This window comes from Platichthys flesus, chromosome 12, assembly GCF_949316205.1.
Source record: "Platichthys flesus chromosome 12, fPlaFle2.1, whole genome shotgun sequence".
Lineage (NCBI taxonomy): Eukaryota > Metazoa > Chordata > Actinopteri > Pleuronectiformes > Pleuronectidae > Platichthys > Platichthys flesus.
Genome location: NC_084956.1, coordinates 12636414 through 12657247, shown reverse-complemented (window position 1 = coordinate 12657247; position 20834 = coordinate 12636414). Strand labels below are relative to the sequence as shown.

General features: G+C 41.2%; 1 protein-coding gene across 1 annotated transcript in view; it reads left to right on the top strand.

Moving 5' to 3' along the window:
• Positions 1–20834, top strand: part of eys (eyes shut homolog) — a 153284-nt gene that overhangs the window by 62050 nt on the left and 70400 nt on the right. The window contains exons 24-29 of the mRNA XM_062400615.1: positions 7397–7493; positions 7906–8013; positions 9350–9495; positions 17737–17908; positions 18247–18325; positions 18793–18992. Coding sequence (XP_062256599.1) covers positions 7397–7493; positions 7906–8013; positions 9350–9495; positions 17737–17908; positions 18247–18325; positions 18793–18992 — 802 coding nt within the window. The remainder of the gene's footprint in view (positions 1–7396; positions 7494–7905; positions 8014–9349; positions 9496–17736; positions 17909–18246; positions 18326–18792; positions 18993–20834) is intronic.

Here is a 20834-nt window from a genome sequence, read left to right as displayed (position 1 = left end):
CTTCTCCTCTTCCCCCCATCATTCTCAATGCCGGTTCCACACTGCTGACCTACAGCTACTCAGTCAAGTATTCGAGGAATCATTGTGACGCTCAGAGACGACGCAGCATTTGCAGCAATGTGTCCGTATGCCGGCAGGAGGCTGAATAACTGGAAAGAAAACAAGAAGACGATGATGGACCACTACCTCTCCCCTCCACATAGAGGGAGCTGCTGTTGAGATGCTGTCTCATTATGAATACATGGGGGTGCACATCTCTGATACCTTCACCTGGAGCATCAACAAACTCATTGTTTATTTTGAAGAACGCCCAGCAACGCCTCTTGTTCTTGAGCTGTGCGGCGCGTGGCACCTCAGTCATCATTTCCTAACAGGGCTGTGTGAGGTGGATCCTCACTCCTTGCGTGACCATGTCCTACGGTGACTGCTCTGCTGCAAATAGACGGGCACTGCAGCACACTGTGAGGACTGCACAGTGAATCACTGACAACATCAGTGACATTTACAACAGCAGGGGCAGTAAAAGGGCGTCCTGCGTCATGAGGGACTCTAGCCACCCTCGCTAGCGGACTGTGAGCTCTCCTCCCATCAGGCAGGAGGCTGCGCAGCATCAAGGCCAGAAGGACCAGGCTATGGAACAGCTTCTTCCCAGATGGTGTGAGACTGGAAAATTCTGCATCTTGCACTAAACTGCTGCTATTATTCTTACTACCACCCCCCCCCCCCCCCCCCCCCACACACACACACACACACATCAGGTCAGTGCTGCCGTGCTTGACACTGATACTTCTGCCTACTCACTTCACACTGTGCTGCTGTTGATGACGCTGGCACTGATTTTTGTGTCTTTTACATTTCATATTGTTGTACATTGCTCACTTTATACTTCATATAGATGTATTTATTCTCCTATTTTTATTTAATGCTGTTTTATTTTGTTTAATCATTATTATAACGTGAACTAGGACTTAATTTCATTCCCTTTCAGTACCTCCACCAAGGAGGTTGTTCTCAGCCCTGTCTGTTTGTTAGTTGGTTTGTAAGCAAGATTTCATAAGCTACTGGATAGATTACCATGATGTGATATGGGTTAGGGAAGATACTATTACATTTTACTGTGGCTCCAGATTAAGGAGCAAAGATTTATTTACCATTTTCCCAGTGAAATGGATCTTAACAAAAAAAAACAATCTAATTTGGTGCAGCTTGATTGAATTGAAGAGGTCTGTTGGACCTTGGCAGAGGTAGGCTCTCTGAGTGCCATTCTAGTGTCAAGTATGCTCGGGAATGACACTAATTGATCCTTGATCCTTTTTGACAGAAGTAAAAGTTCGTCCGTGATGATCTAAAATAATATTCTGGTTTAATTTAGCATAGGGCGAGAAAAACTTTTATTTTAAACGTAAGAAATTAACCAACCAAAGCTCTTTTAATGTGCAATGCAGCACTTCGAGCAAGTGCACACCATATAAATCACAGCTCTATTCAGAGAACCTGGGCTTTCATTTAATGATGTAAGTGCAAGGCCTAAAGTGCATGAAGCATGTGCATTTAGGGGAGTGTTCAGAGCAGGACAGAGCAGAATTGCATTCCGCTGCTTCAACATAGCAGGACGTCTGCGATGCTCCCGACCACACGTCATTTTAAGACTCCAACAGCCATGAGGGCAAATTTGTTCGCTATATATTAGCACCGTGGAAGCTGGGCAGACATTTGTTCTTCAAGCTGCTTTGGTGTAAAATATGGCCCCTCCTATCTAGGCTAACACATCAAAATGTAGACACAAGGAGGAAAAATACATAAAAATGTAGCAGGTGTTCAGTCTCAGTGTGAGAGTTTGGCCCTTCAGTGAGCAAAGATCTCAGCAGGCTGCTGACTTTCCTTTGTCGAGGGCGAAGGGAGTTTTTTTTTTTTTCACCTCCATTTTAGCTTTGAGACCTGTGGTTTAGCCCAAACAGCTGCATCTAAAAAGGAAGAGACATCAATTCTCCCTTCATAAAAATGCTCAGTCATTAGTAGCTTCCAACATATTGACGTTTAACCCCTGAACGCTTCACTGCCGATGACGTCACAGGTGACTTCACACGTGTGTTAGTGTAATGAGCTTGCTCCTGAAACAACATCAGTTTACAGGTTGACAGGTTGAGAGTTAGCTCACTGAGGATTCGCACAATGTTCTTCTGTGGTATTTGATGTGTAGTTAGAGGTAGACTTCATCGCCACCTATGGGCCCATCATGGTTGTTCTCATCTGGACGGAGATGTTTTGTAAAACTGGTAAATTGCAATCATCCACATTACCAATTTTCTTTAAATTAAGAGGAAAACAAATTAAACCCCAGAACCCCAAAACAAAGTACTGTTTTATTGTCAGATCCACATGATCAACTTGTTGTCAAACAAATGCTCATTGTCACTTAGATATCTGAATGTAAAAGAGCATCTTCTTTTCTTGTTCACCTGTAGAAGGCAAACCCGACGTTTACAAACTTTGTTCTGCCAGCTGCTGAAAATCATCTCGCAACACATGGAAGTCAAGGTGTTAAGTTGAAGACTCAAACATGATCAACCTGCCAATCAAAACAAGCAGAAATCTTTCTTTTTAAGATAATGGTCACAGCAGAGTCACATCAGTTCGTGCTGTGTAACACGTTCTAGTTGCACATGTTTTATCACTCCTGAACATTTAGCAGATGTCTCACTTCATGTTGTGTGTGACAAGTAGACAACCTGTGAATGTCTGTAGGTGTGTGTCAGGGAAATACCTAAAAGCAGGGAATGAAACAACGGCTGCAATTGCTTGGGGTTGTCACTCCTGACTGCTGACAAAGGAGGAACAGTTTGCCATTTCTAAGTTATCGAACAAAAGAGTTTAAGACGACTGAAACTGGAGAATAAAACTAAAAAACTACTAAAACTACTGCTTATTCAGGGAGTATCGTATGAGCCAGAGAGAAGCTGCGGTTAAGTTCTTCCACACCTCTGCAAGTGGCTTCATTTATACAAAGGGTTTAAAAATAGGCCCTCGCCCTGCAACAGCCGTACAGTAAACGCATTTTTAAGAAAGCCGGTGTTTAATCATTTCCTGGCTTCATTAGCATCACCGAAGAGGTGGTCCAGGTGTGTCACGCTGGGGCAAATTGGCTGCATGTGCTGGTGTTAACACGCATTTCTATTCTTAACCCACCTACTCCACAACACTGCTGTTTTTGGTCAGTGCATATAAAGGACTGATAAGCATGCTGAGCTCCTGATTGTGAGGAACACTGCTGTGATGACTGATATGGCCCCCCGGTGTGTTCTTTCATTGTCCGTCTATATTTGTTAGGAGTTGCTCAGAGTTGGTGATTTGTTGCTACTGGTGACGTCTCTGCTATTGGAGTCTGTGCTTCTTTTTTTTTGGGGGGGGGACTGACTGACAGCTATAATAACACAGTTCTGTATTTATTCAATAGAATCGTTCAAAATGCTTTGGTTTTCTTTGCCATTCATGTTGCTGGGTTTTGAATAGACACCTTGTGTGTTAGTTGTGTAATGAAGGCTCAAGAGCAAAAGAGGATGTACAGCAATGCTTCAATCAGATCTCTTCAGTGATGGATTAGTGTGTTCGGCCTTTTTTGCCTTCCATGCAAATGCAAGCTACCTCGGTGTTGGCACATGGCAAACTCATTGAGCGCTTCAATGTAAGTCTGGGTATCATGTGGAAGTTCTCGCTCAGCCAAAGACAGCAGCGTACATGTTTTTGCTGACATGCCAAACAAGCCCATTACAGATATAAAATCCCTCTTGGCTCCTGCGTTCATGGTTTATTTTCAACTGATGTAGATATTGCATTAACACATATTGTAGAGTTTTTATATCGGAGGGAAATAGGATATTGAGTAGGTTCAGTGTCAGGTCAACCGTCTTTGAGCTCAGGATTTCAAAGAAAAAAAGCAATATTCAAAGTTTCATGTGTATAGGACGAACAACATAGCCGCTAATGTGCCATGCTGGCTATAAACACACACACAGAAAACACAGAAGAAAATACAATCCACAAACAGATGGACATACACAGCTTTGTTTGTTTAAACTCCATTTGATTGGCAGGTGTCTTCCTTTCCACATGAAAAGTTTAGCAAGCAAACGGGATGCAATGCCATTCAAAGTCAATGAGGAAAGTTTCCCTTGATTCCCCTAAAACACGTGTGAGTCCTGTATAATTCTCTCAGTAACTTGGCTGTGCTTACTGAGGATCTCAAATTTCTGTACCATAATAATATCCTATTTACGGTGTTCGTCACTTGTCTTTGTCACTTCAAACACAGCATTCAATAATCAAGTTATGTAGTCATTACTTTGGTTAGGTCTTGAGGTTTAAAAGTATAAATGTCGACGGTCCAAGTTTAGTGACTCTTGGAAACACGTGGCTTTTGTTCACTGTGCTGAGTCACCTCAAACATTACGTTGATCGACCGTATAGAGGCTCAGCCATTTGAGTTCAACATGTAAACTTCAAAAATCCCAGTTGACCTGACAGAAAACTTGAAATGATGATGCATTTAGGTTTCAGCATTAAAAGTGAATGCACAGATTTAGCGATGCGTGATGTCTGACATTTCATGTGATGTATGACACCACACAGAAGACACACACACACACACAGCCAAAGACCATAATCCCTCTATATTGCACAAACAGCGGGCAATGTATTTTTAAACGACCCCTCTCTGGTAAACTGTTAACTTGAGACCGACAGCAACTTTGATAAGAAGACTATAGTCACATGTGTTACAGTCCAAACCAAATTCACACAGTTGAAATGAAGACGTCGCTCATGTTTCAATTGAAACGTCCATCAGAGTCCACGATCCACTGGGGATTACCCACACTTTCTTCTCCTCTGAGGCGTTCCCCGGCAGGAGCAGCGATCACACGCTGGAGCCGCAGCCAGATGATGGAACGGCTAGGTGAGCACGTGCCTTTGCTTTCCCTCTCTGTGCTCTGTCAAAGAGAAGCCTCCAGTCTCTGCTTAGTGGCAGAAGATGCATTATATTGCGGCGACTTTCGAAATAGGCCCTGAGGTGCCCCACCATTGCTTTGACTGACAGAGCAGCTTGCGAAACCTGCGCTGTCCCATAATTCACCAGATGCTCTGTGGTCCCCTGGATTCCCTCTCGTTGGTACGTCCCGAGGTGCACAGAGCTGCGTCAGTGTCGCTGAAGCATCACTTCAGTTGGAAATATGTCTGTCTTCCTTTTAAACGTGATGATTTACAGTTTATGGCATTCGGCTTGTTAACAAGGCACAATGAGAACTGCTCAGAGAGCCCCATCCAGTGGTCAAGCCATTTCCTAGAAACTTGGACTATGGGCAGAGAAGGTCTCTGGTTTGTCTCGGGTTCGACTCCACGGAGAGACAACAAAAGACGAACCTGGATTGATCTGTCCAAAAATCCAAGAGTCTCCCTACCCTGTCTAGTGCCCCTGAGCAAGGCACCTTACTCCCCCAACATCTGCTCCCCGAGCGCCGTACATGGTCGCTCACTGCTCTGTGTGTCCTGCACACAGATTGGTTAAATGCAGAGGTTAAATTTACCTACCATTGCATGAGTGTGTTGGGCATGTCTGTGCATGTGTTTGGTATAAATAAACCTATCTTAATCTTATCTTAATCTTAAATTCTAGAAAGCAAATTGCAAATACTTGCCCTCCTGGGCTGGGACCCATCTGATCACAGTGATATATGATTTCTGCAATTTTCTGCCAAAACGGTGTTTACTGTAGATTTTTCGAAAGAGCTGCAATGACAATTTTTTTTTTGCCATTACAGTGCATTATATGGTGTCGGCTGATATATGGTATCAGTACAAACGGTACAGCGAACCCACACAACACTTTGTGACCCTAAAAACAGACACACAACCAATCCAGCACAATATATTACTCACATAATGCTTTTATACATGAATGTTCCCATGTAATACTATGTTTTTGCCCCTTCTTTATAATATACCCATGTTTAACCCCTTCTTAAGGTTTCCCATTACCCTCCATTTATGTCTTTCAAAAGTAAATTGAAATTAACCTTGTCATTTCTTTCTTTTCTCAGCTCTGAATTATTTCTTACAAGACCCATTAGTTTACAAATGTAACTTTAACTTGAAGCAGCGGGAGAAGCATAATGGGACATGGAAACAATTACAGCACTAATACCTCGCAGACACTGGTTTTTATAACCCTTTGTTATATACTTCTATAGCTTATGATTGCACGTCTTTAAATGTGTTATTTAAAATAATAGATGACGAGAAAAGAGGAGCACTCAGACCGCAAATGCTCAATGAGATTTTTATTAGGTAAAGCTCTACAATCCATTCCAATACAGCAGCTCTGGGATAAAGTCTACTTTTTTCTGTTATGTTCAATTTCCATTGAATTTGTCCTGGGGTGATGATGAAATGTTAACACTGAGTCCTGGTGAGGGATGGCATCTTTGCTGAACTGCATTTTAATTATTTGTTAATATTCTTCCCCCACCATTTATGCAAAGGTAGGAACAAAACAATTAACATCTCTCAATAATAGTAAGAGTCCAGTACAACACCATCTTTTATGCATGACATCAATAATAATTTGATAGTAGATATTGAGTCAAAAATCAGAAGGATTCTCTTGTCCAGGTGGAATATTTTCCTCTTATAAATTCAGTAGTTAAAAATGATTTTAATATTTTGAAATTGTGACATTTAAGAAGAATTAACATTTCACAGTCGGGTTTTCAATCTCTTATTCTCTATTATTTGCTGCCATGTATAACGAGACATTAGGGCTCCCTTTGTTGAATTTCTTTAACCTCCTAAAACTATGCCGTGCAGTGTGATTGGCTGAGCTGAAAAACATCTTGTGGACCAGACCCGAGGGGGGGGGGGGGGGGGGGGTAACCTCCGGCAGGCTGAACATTTCAGGCTCCCAGGCTGTCTCCACAAGTACAACAAAACATCCATGCTGATCTGCTTAGCCATCGTGCCCCTCAACCCCCTAATGAACAAGAGCAAAAGAGCTCTTGGGCTTAGCCTCTCCCTCTTACCCTAACTTAACAAGATGTCCCTCTGCTCGCTCAGCTTCTCTCCCCGGCACACAGACACACACACATATGCACGGTGGCGCACACAGACGCACACCTCCCAAACCACTAACCCTCAGACCAATCTGTCTGCGGCTCTAAAGTATTATTAGACTTACACACTCTCAGAGGGGAAACAGTGAGTGCCGAGAGCTGGAAGATGAGATATGCTACAGGGGCTACTAGTTCCATTAAAATGGCATTCACTGGGGCCTTTGTTATCATCTGCCCCGACGTTTTCAGGGTGAAGTGGGGCTCGCTGATCCATGACCATCTCATCTATCTTTCAGGATTTGAAGGAAGTTGGTGTGAAATTGACACCAATGAGTGCGGCTCCAATCCATGCCAAAACCACGGCGCCTGTGTGGACCAGGTCAACGGTTATAGGTAAAGAGTGTTATCCATATCCAGCTTGCCGTTTCCGGGCAGACGGGCGAATGTCAGGGTAGCGATGGAGAGTCAATACAATAAACCTTGTACATGTCACAGGTCATTTACAGTGATTTTTTTCATAGTAGATTTCCCTGAGCTAATGTAATCGTTCTTATTATTTCGTAACATTTCAGCTTGAAAAATAAAAAAACCCGCCATCATTGCTCTTTTGAGTCTAGTCAAACTCTCAAAATCCAAATCCATGTCGCTGTGCTGCGTGCGCAATCACACAAATTATGATGTGTAATTAATATTATTAAACTCCCATTGATTATTCTCACTCTGTGCATGGGCCAGTGGGAAACAAATGGATCTTCCATTTTCCATCCGAGACAAAATATCAATATTAATGATTTTTCTGTTCCAGCTGTGAGTGTAAGATGGGATTTTCTGGCCGTCGCTGTGAAGAAGACGTCAATGAGTGCACCTCCAGCCCCTGCAGCAACGCCGGGATTTGTCAAGACCTCGTGAACAAGTGAGTGCACGTCGCTGCGACTTCGCGCCTCAACCCGTTGTTTGCTTTTGAAACGTTTTAAATACGTCAATAAAGGCCGGGCAGGATGCATTTCCCCCAGCTTTGTCTTGAAAGGCGGAAGCACAGTGTAACACAGGGCGTCGAGGGCGTTCCCCTTCAGAGTGCTCCAGTTTACAAAACAAGCCCGTCTTCATCCTTGACACAGATAGGCTGCTATTCTAAAGGAAACAGAGAGAGAACTCAGCAGGAACACATCATGTATCTAGATTGGGCTTTACTCCACTGGTGCCTCTCTCTGCTGTGCTTAATGGGAGCCCTGGGGCTTCCGGGCTTAGTCGGACAGATGGGGTAGAGGAGTCCCAGGGCCAATTTGAGTCCTAAATGTTTTGTCTCCAGTTTGTCTCCCGTCATGATTCCGCTCCCATGTGACCCGGCCCCGGCTCAGAGCGCTCCTCTGATTGTACAGTCCAGGGAGTTCACATCAGGTGTGCTTTAACCCCGCTGCCCACCACGAGCTCTACACACGCGCCCGCCGTCTCCCGTCTCCCCGACCCGACGAGCCGAGCGAGTCCATCTGTGCCGCGGCGGTGAATCAGACTGTGCAGTGTACTCAGCCAGCCCATGCTGTGTCTGGTGTTAACCCAGCCTTTGCATTAAGATGCAGTGGGTTGAGCTCTGCGAGGGTCAGTCTCTTTCCCCTCTATGTAAACACGACACAGGGCTTTTTATATAAGCTGCCTCCGTCCAACCTGACTGCAACAGACCTGCAATAATGAAAGAGTGTGCAGTGTGACAATATTAATTCGGTTCAGCCCGATTGCTAAAACCTGATCAAGTCTAACTGGTTTACCCGATCCTAAAAACTGTGCTTAAATAACAAAAGATTGAGTTTGTATTTCGCGCAGAGGTGTCTAATTGCGTGTCTTCCAATTATCTCATCTAGAAAATACAATAACCGCCTCACACCCCAGCACCTGAGGAGTGCGCTCGGAGATATTAGAGCCCCAGACGGCCGCGGAGAGGGATTTGAATTGAATATACCGCGCGGATTATAGGCTCCTTGCTTTAGTAACAAGTCATCAAACGTAATTCAAATGAAGTTACCCACTGGGAAAGTTAAGTGCTGTCATATTGTCATTTTCTACGAGAAAATTTGAGAATGAAAAATGAGTCTCAATTTGCACTGGGTTCTTTCTGCTGGAGTACGAGGAGCTTCTACAATAAAAAATGAATCTTATTTTGAAGTAAGGACTAGACACACATGCTACAATCAGCCTCAATTTTTTTCCTAAATAATTGATTTCTCATTGATCGCCTGTTATCACCTCCTCCTCAGATTCAGCTGCATTTGCCCTCCTGGTTATTTCGGCACGCTGTGTGACCTGGATGTGAACGAGTGTGAAGTTTCACCTTGCCTACACCAGGGCATCTGTATCAACACCCCCGGCGGCTTCAAGTGTGTCTGTCGCCCTGGATACTCAGGTAGCGCTTTTTTTATTTTTTTTTATTTCCTCCCCCAGGTGACGTGAAGATCAATACGAGACTCTGAAAAGCTTATCGTGACCGCTGCGGCCGGGCGCTATCTGGGCGACTCTGACACAGATCTGGCTTTGGTTGTAAAAAATAAAATACAATAAAGAATAAATAAACGGCTTCACAATGCTTAGCTTTAATTAGCCCACCTGCCGCCGCGAGATACAGACTCAAGCTAACAAGAGATAAATTTCACGTCTGATGAAAACTTCTCTGTGTCTGTTAGTCGCCTTTATTTCATTTCACCAGTCTCTTTAGTATCGCGGTGCTATTGTTGTTTCACTTCAATCCATTTGTCTTATTTTCCACCCAGAAGGATATTGAGGTATTTTACAGTTTCTGTGTGTGTGTGTATGTGTGTGTGTGTGTGTGTATGTGTGTGCAAGTGTGTGTGTGTCTGTGTGAGTGTGTGTAAAGCCGATTCCTGTCAGCTACCGGGAAGATTAATTTCATTTGTCTTCCCCACTGTATCATCAATTTATCCTTCCCCAGTTGAGAGAGGGAGGAAATCTCTGAGGTATTGCTTCTCTGGAGAGCAGATCCTGACACGCATGGCCCAATTCCCACAGAAGCAGCTTTTATTATTAGGCCTACGCGGCGGCATAGTACAAGTCATTACTTTTTCTGTTGCTCTAAGCTCATCTGAGGAAACAGGGCTCCCCGAGAGAGCGAGTGGCCAGAGGATACAGTCGGGATCGGCTCAAACCGAGTAGAACTCCTGCGAAATATGCGGTCCGGTAACTTGTGTAGCAGCGGCCCAACTTTTCACAAGAGCACAAGCGGCTTCGTGCTGCCGCTGTTACTTGTTTCTATTCCAGTCGTACAGTTAATTTGCCGTCCTGCCGTGATTCATCGCATCACGCGTGTGCTGCCTGATTGGAAATTGATTGAAATGTTCTTCAGCCTTATGCTCTAATGGGGCTCTTCTTCTCTCGCTGAAGTATCTTTAACTTGACGCTATTATGACATTATTTGCTCCAGCCATCAGGAATGTCGACGGGTGTTTTTTATTTTGTTGCGTATCTAATGCCAAACTTCATTGTGACTGTAACACTTAAAGCTGCCCACTAATAAATGAGTCTGGAGCTACTTCTACTCTGTGATTAGGCCGCGGTGACACTTCATTCCCACCTGCATCACTGCCCTTATTGAATTGTCTTAGTTTCTTTTTGTTGAATGAGTCACTGAGAGCATCTGTATTTTCTGCTCTTTTATTAGATCACCTGCTTTCAGCCGGTGCTCTTGTAGAAGTCGTCTAAAGCCTCTGACTATTACCACGTATCTCAGAACTGATGGAGAATGATTAAAGCCTTTTACACATGACGTGTTTGAGCTTTGAGAACTAATTGACGCATGCTTTAGTCAGATATCTGACACTTCCGACAGCTTTTATCGTTATTGTCTAACCCTCATGACGCACTATAAGAAAAAATGTGTTGGATTAATCATAGCTTATTTTATCGTGAAGTGTTTTTCACTTTTCTGGGATGTCAGGTGTCCATACGCTTTATTTGTTGAACTAGAATGGCTCTGATGAAATCTGATTAAAATGAACTATAAAGGATTTGAACCAAATTGCACACACTCATAGAAATCAGTCCCCTTATCGTGACTGTTTTATTTCTAGTGAAATCAATGAAAATGTTGACACCCTATCTGTGTGGATCCGCCTTAAACAAACAAACAGATAAACAGACATGGGTGAAAACAATAACCTCCCTGCTGGCCGAGGCAATAACAGTTTTATAGAAAGTGATAAAAGATTCCGGCATCCACCCCTTTGTTCAGATCTAGTTCTTTCTAGGCCTACGTCTTTTCCTTTTTGGTAATCCTCCTAACAAAACTAACAATTAAACCAACCAATCGTCAAACAGAGTAGAATAGCACTGAGTACACACCCTATGTCACAATGTAAAAGAAAGTGATACGAAATATTCCCTTATCCACCCCTTTGTCTGGCTCCATGCCATGGTGGCTTATTTATTGCCCTATGTCCTGTTCTTACACCAAATCATGTTGAAATCTGCTCAGTAGTTTGTTGCATAATCCTGCTTACAAACAAACAAACAAACAAACAAACAAACAAACATACCACCACCGAGACCCAACAGTCCTTTTTTAAATTCAATCAAGCTGAAGCAATTTACACAATTATAGATATCAATTCCCTTATTACGCCTCATTATTTCATTATTTATTTTTTATATCAGTTAACATTTACAAAAACGCCCTCTCTGATTATATTAAAGAAAGAGAGGGAGTGTGTGGACCAACCTTCTGATGCTGATCTGCACCAAATTTGAACGAGTTCGTCCCAGACCCACAACACACCCTCCCACCAAGTTAAATGTTTAACAAACAAACAAACAAATAAACAGACAGAGGTAAAAACAATACCCATTGAACAGTGTTAAGTTATGGCTCCAATTTAATCACGTGTTGTTATTATGCATTATTTTCCCATTCAGTTTCACTTTGTTCTCCACACGTCTCATTGAGTTGTACATAATTCAGTAAGACAGTCTTGGCAGCTGCTCAGATCTCGACCGTTTCATCATTATTTAAAGTTTAGAAGGCTCCGCAATCCCAATAATGTATTATTTAACTATACATACAGGCACCGTGCCCCACACTGAGGTCAGAAGTCATCACAGTGACATGATGAATGGCTCATCCTCTTCATATAAATCAGAGTTTAAGCACACTGTTCGTCACCTTGTGTTTTTTTCTCTTCCTCTTCACCCGTCATTAAGGAGCGTGTTCCCTTGAGTGATAGTACAGTGCAATCAGCACATTGTTGTGAGTCTCCTCAGTCAGCACATTGTTGGATGGAAACAATGATGATATTCTGGTCCCCACTGGCGTTTGGATGATCGGGTTTCAGTGAATTCAGGCTTTTTGCTGCGTGAACTTGATAAACACAATCGTTCTTATTTACAACGGAGACTCTGCAGAGATCTTTTGCTTTAGATCTATATATACATTTTTTCTTCAGTTAATGTGAAAAGAGTCATATGCTTCCTGTGCTAACATTTAATAAAACATTCAATGCATTAATCAAATCACCTACAACCTCACAAAGGACTATAAGGGCTGCATTAAAGAAAGACAATTTCAGGATTTCAAGATTTCAAGAATCAACTTGGAATTTGATGTCATTATGTTTCCACCTTATTTATATAATAAATAATACTGTCTAATTAGATGGAAGTTGTAATGCTACAAAAAGTCTGCCATAATTTGACAAGAAAAAAGTCTTTTTGTATTTTATAAGAATCTTGAACCAATCTCACAATTTCCTGAGAAAGTATAAAAGCTCTTTGAATACCACACAGATTTATCCAATGATAACCTCGCAGTCGACCTTATAGTTAAAGTGCCCCTTATATTTATATAACATAAAACTGAGACAGTCCTTATGGGACAGTTGCAGTACACGACTTATATGTGGGACAGTTGCAGTACACGACTTATATGTGAATTTTGGATTAAAAACAAGAAATTTGTCAGTATTTTCCCAGAAACAGAAGAATCAGTGTGTCAATTTGTTATTTTCAGTTTTTAATTAAGCAACAAGACACTCTGTAGTGTTTTATTTACTCTTAATTAAGACTAAATTAATTTTTAAGTCTTTATTATAGTAAATATCTGTATTTTTAGCTGGCCCTCATTCACAGTTTTGTATTTTGTTATATCAATGATCATCTTAAAAGTAATATATTCATAATTTAATAAAAAAATGTCTAATTAAACCAGTGCTCTTATTAAACATGAGCATATTGATAATGTGAAACACGTGTGTCAAAGTAACGTGTCTTAAATGACAGAAGAGATTTTTCTCTCACTGCTTTAAACTTCTCGTCTCATTTCACCATCACACTCTGCTACATTATTCATAGTTCAGTTTCTGCTGCAACCTTTTTGTTATTTTTGGGCTCAAACAAGGGTTTGTCACCTGTGCAGTCGCTTTCCGAGTTTTCCAGTCTCTTTCTCCTTTGACTAAATAAAACAAGTTATCGGTTTGGGACAAGAAAGGAATCGTTTTCAGTCTGTAATGAGAGAAGATGATAGATTCCCAGCGCACTAAAAGACACTTTATTTATTCTCTTTCATGATAAAACATGGGAGGCAATAAATAAATCCGGGCTCCCGTTGTCACAGTGCTTCCTTACATCTGCCTCAGCCCGCAGATAAAACGCTAACCAAATGATTAACGACGGGTCAGTCATAATTCTTCATCTCTTGGAAGTCTCAAACAGAGTTTCAGGAAATAATCTTTTTACCACCAAAAATGAAAAATAACACGGCAAACAAAAAAAATGCTTGCTTGTAGAAATAAGCCCGTCGCAGATTCATTTATTTTTAATTCCTCCGCAAACACAGGCACCGCTGTTGATCTCTCTGAAGCAATAACCTGCAACACAAACATTATCAGTGTGTTTTCCCAACTTGTGTTTAGATTTGTTGGCAGAACCAGTCTTATTCTGAGTTTGTGTTGTCTGGTGTTTCCCCTTCACAGCCTGAACTCTCCCTCCTCTTCGTTTCCTCTGTGATCTCATTGCTATTTTTTGTGAGGTCTGCATTAATAATGAGAAATCATCAGCTCTGGGAATAAAGCTGACCCACACTCTGTGACCCTTTTTTTCTTAAGTGTGTCCGATGGACAGTGAAGTTATATGCGAGTTGTTTTGAGGATAATTCATGTGTTCCAGTTGAGTCGGCACATTTTCCATGCACATTAAGAAGAAGTAGGATTGTGTCTACGTACTTCATTGACGTGGTCCTGTGTAGTCCCAGCTGTAAGGATGTACAGCTCTTACAGGGCATGACACACTTTTCAATGCGAGTTCAGTGCTGCACTTCACACGAGTCCTCTCAGAGTCCAGCTATGGTGCGGCGTGCTCAGTTTTTTCAAAGCCTTTTCTTCAGCCTGTTATTTATGACAAAGAATTATTTCAGGTAACTACATTGAAGTGTTGTTAATGAGGTGATTCATCCAGATTATAGTTTGTAAACTCAGTTTTAGTGTGGCATCGATAGCTTTGGTTTTTATTAAGATGTCCTTTTGTTTCCCTGGAGGTGAGTGGAATTTTTCATTGTGGTGCTCACAGCAGTAAAAACAAAATTGACGAGAATGTGTGCGTTTTGTGGAAAAAGAAAAATCCTCACAACCCATCATGGAGCTCTTCAGTTTAGGTATTAGTGGCTCAATATTTGAATACCTTTTTACTTTCAAATGATATAGAACAAGCATCAAAAGAAAGCACCAATTCAATTTGGTAGGGGTCAGGGGCTTACAGTTTTCCCACTTTAACATTGTGAGATAGAGCTTTTTTCATGAAATGTTTAGGGGACTGATATTTTCCAGTGTGTGCAATTTGGTGCACACCCAATTCATAATGTGAATTTAAATGTGGTTTTATAAGAGGATTGAAGGTATGCACGTGCAAGTTTCATTCTAGTGATTTTCTTTTCATTTAGTGTCTTGTGAGATGTGTGTATATTTATAAATAAATGTTCATAAGATGTATAACAAACTGTGCACAAATGATTAGTCCTGCTGTCATCACTTACATTCAAATAATCCCCCCGGGGTTTAAGGTTTAGGTTTTCAAATTTCTACATGTGGAAGCTGGAAATGAAAGTTAACGCAAGCAAGAAATGACTGTTTGTCTCTCACCCAAGAGATGTTTATATCAAACACAATTACCGGGTTAATTCCACTTTGAAATGTTTTTATCGTGTTAAACCATTTTCATTAAAAGTAGTCAAAGTTTGTCTTACAATGTCAGAGCAATAAGAAGTGAGCAGGAGGTGACTTGAGGTGAAAATATTGGAGCTGTCCTCAGGCCAGGACTCCTTGGATGCAATGTCAAGTTCATTGCACACAGCGCTCTCCTGTTTACCATCCCTGCCGGTCTGTGATCACTGTATGTCAAAGGTCACTAAAGAGACCAGAGAGGGACAACATGTCATGCTGGTGAGGCAGCTGGATGTGGACAGTTTGCTCACTGCTGCAGGGAGAGACACAGGTTTACTGTTGAAGTCACAGGTTGTTTTGCTCATTATTACTTTATAACTGTATTAGTTTCTAATCTACCCTGAGATGATACCCTCATTGAATTCCATGCTATGTATATGTATCGTTTTGAAATATGTATAGATTATAAAAATAACAACAACATTAAAGCTGAAACCCCAGCCAAGGCCCAGTCGTTCCCCGAAATCCAATCGAGTTGCACTAAATTGCACACACTCTTAGATATCAGTTCCCTTAATATTCCAAATTTTTTGTTCATCAACATTCATTAATTATTCTTTGAGAAATCAGGAGAAATTAAAAAAAAAAAGAACTAACATCATAAGCAAACTAACATCCAAACCTACAAACGGGTTGAAATCATTATCTCCTTGATAACCTCCAAGGCAGAGATATTAGGGAATTCACTATTTATCATCACTAGGCTAAAACTCCTGCACAGTACGTCCTTACATTTTAATTTGTTGGTTCCTAAAGAAAGAGACGTGTAGAGACCTGACACTAGCATTATTTTAAAGCATGCAACGACCAGTATGTATCGGCTCTAATGGATGGGATGGTGCAGTCTCTTCACTGTCTTTTAATTTTAAATAAAAATTGTGCCCTCGAACAGCTTCTGATTCTTTTTGAAAATACTACAACATTATGGTTTTATCTGCTTTACAGTAAACATGAATAAATGCATAATCACTGGTGTGAGTAAAATAACAAAAAACAGTAGTGCTGTAAGCATCCATTGAAAATAATAAATTATGCTGACTAAGCAGATGTTCAATGGAATATTTTGCAGATCATCATTACCTAGCTTGACAAGGATATAAACTGTAACCCATGGTCACCAGTCAAAAGATAAGACTCGTGTTGTTTGGTTCCTTTTATTACTTTTTATTCCACAAATCAAAGCGAAAGAAAACCCAACAACAAATTCATCCTGACGACTCTTTGTAGCTGCACGCTGATGCTCAGTAGATTAATTGTGTTGTCGACCTCCCCCGCATCCAAAAACTATTTAAAGCATTAAAGTGCTGGTGCATTTTGTCAGCACATTCCCTCATCGCTTTCAAAATACCCAGTGTAGTTTATTCCTCTAAGTTTGTCAAACAAAAAAATAAATAAACCTGTGTTTTGTTGAGAAAGTCTTGCAGGAACGTTTTGAGGTTACAAGATCAAATTGGACAGAGACGGAAAAATTTAACTCAGCGTTCAGTTGTCCATATTCTTGAGTGGTCCCATTACTGTATGCAGCCATTATGTGTACTAAGAAAATACCTCTCCACTTAAATAGTTTACATAATTTAACCAAAGTCAGATTTATTTATAGTACACATTAAAAACAACAGGAGTTGAGCCAAAGTGCTTCATAAAAGCAAAAAACACTGTAAAAGACACATAAATAAATACAAATAAATATTGATAGAAGTTAATGGAATTGTAAAACAAAAGTAGGCTGAACAAGCACGATTAAAAAAGGCAGGACTTTAAATTGGATTTTAAACTAGAAATGCCGCCCCGTGGTGGCCTGCGTCCGCCAACCAGTGCAGTTTCAATCTACATAATCTTTTCCAGATCATATGAGGTCATCGAGACCTTTGACCACTGAAATCGGTTCATGTTCGAGAGGCCAGCGTGACCTTGGACCGCCCAAAGCTAAAGTTAATTTGTGAGTCTAAAACATTTTCCTGAGGCGTTCTTAAAAAAGTAGTTTTGTGACCTCACCCTTTGACTTCCAAATTTGAATCAGGTCATCCTTGAGTCCAAGCAAATACTTTTTACCAAGTTTGCAGACATTATCCCCGAGGAGTTCTTGAGTTATCGTGTGCAACAGACCTGATGTGGAATGTGAGATTGCTGCCCTGTTCGGGGGCAGCAACAGACAAATCTGAATCTCCTTTAGTTTTAGGATGGGAAAGAGGGACTATGTGGATTTGTGTTGAAGATGACCTGTGTAGCCAATAGGTATAGAACAGAGAACCAGGAGATCTGTCATATGACAAGGGCCTACTAATTCTGTATTTAACTAGTAATGAATGAAGGTTTGCCAGGACGGACGTTATATATCTAGCTGTGTTTTAGAACTCAATTGCCTGTGTTTTGGTCCAACTGCAAAACGAGAGAGTTAAATATGTTTTATATATATGTTTATTTCCCAGGGGCGAGGTGTGATGTTAACATCGACGAGTGTGGATCCAACCCGTGCCAAAATAGTGGGAGATGTTTTGATGGAGCCAGTCGCTACCACTGCTTGTGTCCTGATGGTTTCACTGGGCTCCACTGTGAGACCAACGTGGATGAATGCGTGTCAGCACCTTGTCTTCACGGAAGGTACCGATTTTTCTTCCCGTCGTTTAAAAACAGAAACACAGCAAATCGTGCAGAAACGGCCCCGAAATCCTTTTTAATTACACTCGCTGGCAGCGCGGCGAGCTGAGACGTACTGTATGTCACACCCGCTAATGTGATGCACTCATAGGTTGTCTCAATTATAGTCATTAAATCCTTTGAAGGGGACACACTCAGTCAAAAGATTATATCTCTCTTCACTCTATACAGCAAAAAGAAAATACCGGCATATACCGTGGCTCTGTAGTTCATTTTAATCAGCCGTCCCCTGTAATGCTTGATGGATCAGTACTGACCCCATGTGTTTGGGCCTTTTTCAGCTGCGTGGATGGAATCAATTCGTTGTCCTGTGTGTGCGAGTCAGGATGGACTGGCAGCAGATGTGAAACAAACATCGACGTGAGTGGAGCCTGATTAATAGACCTGCTGTGTGTTCAAGAGCACTGTCAGAAGAATTTAGTCAACTTTGTGTGGGCTTTGGTTTCACCGACTCCATTGATTTTTTTTCCCCACAAGACCAGTCATTTGATCTACCAGCATCATGTAAGCATTGTACAAACACCTGATTAAAAGAAATTGCTTCGTCTAATGTCTAATTGATTTAAAACCATAGCTCGAGCTGCACTCCGGAGATAAAACACCGAGTTGCTTACGAGGTCTCTGTGTGCATTTAGCTGAATGGATAATCAGATCATCTGCTTTTTAACTGCCCCACAATCCATCTGAAACTGGAAGAATGTGTTTTCTTACGACACATTTTGTGGTTATATCTGTCAACATGTGTATTATTATTATTATTATTATTATTAATATTATTGGAACAGTGCCTCACTCTTTGTAAATGATTGATGTGTTTTCATTTCCAGGAGTGTGCTTCCAGGCCCTGTTGGAACGGAGGCTCGTGCGTGGATCTCACTGATAAGTACGCGTGCTTCTGTCAGGATGGTTACACGGGCAAGACCTGTGAGATCGATGTGGACGTCTGCAGAGAGGCTGCCGCTAATGTCTCCTTGTGTTTCAATGGAGCCACCTGCGTCGACGGCGAAGGATCAAACTTCACATGCAGGTGCGTCGGTCGGCAATTAGAAGTATTCGTTTTGATGAATTGTCACTGACATATTGTGACTGAATGACATGAACCGTAACTCGTAAATCACTGCTCGTCTGTCCTGGCGTGATGCATCAACATAGCCTTGATTTTATGGGTTTAAAGTGAAGCTTCAGTGTCATGTGAGCCAAGAAGAGGAGGGGAACAAGCTGCTATGACTCCAGATCGTTGAAAGATGAAACCAACGGACATCTCAGCTTTGACAACATGATTTAAATGTATTTGCTAATTGTCTTTTTATCCGCCTCCTACCATATAGGTAGAATATCAATAACATTTGTGTTGATGTCAAATCTGAGAAATTCAGTAAACCTCCCATATAGTCCACTGGTTTTCCGCAACATGCTGGTCTACTCACCTCTATGGGCGCTCGCTCGACCTAGTTTTGACACGAAGTCTGTCTTTTTCCGATCTAGTTATCTCGGGCACATCTGCCTGTCTTTTCACATCACTGCTCCCTCACTTATAAGGTTACAGTGTCTAGACGTTGTATTAGTCCCTCTGAAGACCTGCGCTACCGATCATATTGACTCAACTACCACTTATAAACTTGCTGAGCATCTTGAGCCTGCTGTAAACACCGCCGCAATAACAGCTTCACGGAAAATCGTAGTCTCTCCCCTTGCAATCGAGACTCAATTTCGAAAAACAAAAATGAAGGAAAATTTAACAAATGGAGAAAAAACAGGCAAAACCTTGTTGGCTGTTTAATAGCCTGAATGTAGCCATGCTATTCATGCTGCTAGAAACTCTGATTAGACACATACAACATTTTCCCTAATTTTCTCCCTGAAACCGTCATCAAACCCTCTTGAAAGTTGTACAATCTAATATAATAATGTATTAGTAATTGAGTTTCCACTGCACATTTGATACTCTTATATTATAGTCATTTTATTAATTCATCTCAACATGACTATGCAGTGAAAAGTCATTATAAATATAATATATTATTGTAATTTTCTTAATATAGCTTCAAATCTGCAAAAAGCGTTTTTCATTAGTAGTTCCAGTTATTTATATTAGCATAATTAATATACCAATGGTGATTAGATTGTAGTTTTATTGTAAAATAAAGTGGTAAATTGATCACTGTACAACAGCTACATTTGACCTTCACAGAAGTGATCACTACATGGGATTTAAGTAAGTCAGATAAAATAATATTTATTTGTTCATTCACTACTATAGTATGTTTGAATCATCATTTTTTTAATAGAAATACAAAATGTATTCAGTGATCATTTGCCACCTTGATCTTTGAAAACAGATGTGTGCAAAAGGCAACCCCTCATCGGAGCGGGGTCAGAGAAAAGTCAGTTCACATATTGTGTTGTTGCAGGATCACAACAGGTAAACACTTCAAGAAGTCCAAATGTTTACCTTTAATAGCTGAAAAAGGTTTCGCTGATCCAGGAATGTTTCAAGTCTTCAAGACTTATTGTTTAGCGACATCCGTGTAGGCCTTAATCTGTGAACTCTACAGTCACAGTCCTCTGGTGGCTGCCGGTGAATCATTGCTTTTTAAGTGTAGACATTTTCTCCCCTGAGTGATGAAGTGTGTCTGAAAACAAGGTGTATGTTTTAGGAGTGTGCAGGTCTGACACAGCAGCTCCCTGTTTGCCTTTAAGATAATTACATGTCAAGCCGTGATCTGCTGATGTATGCTCATTTAATGGATCCCAGTCTAAAACAACTCCAAACCAGATGCTCCTCTTTACACTGTTATATATTGTTGCACAGGAGTGACTCAGGTCAGCGTCTTTTAACGAGGCTCCCTTCCCTATAGCTGTACTTGTT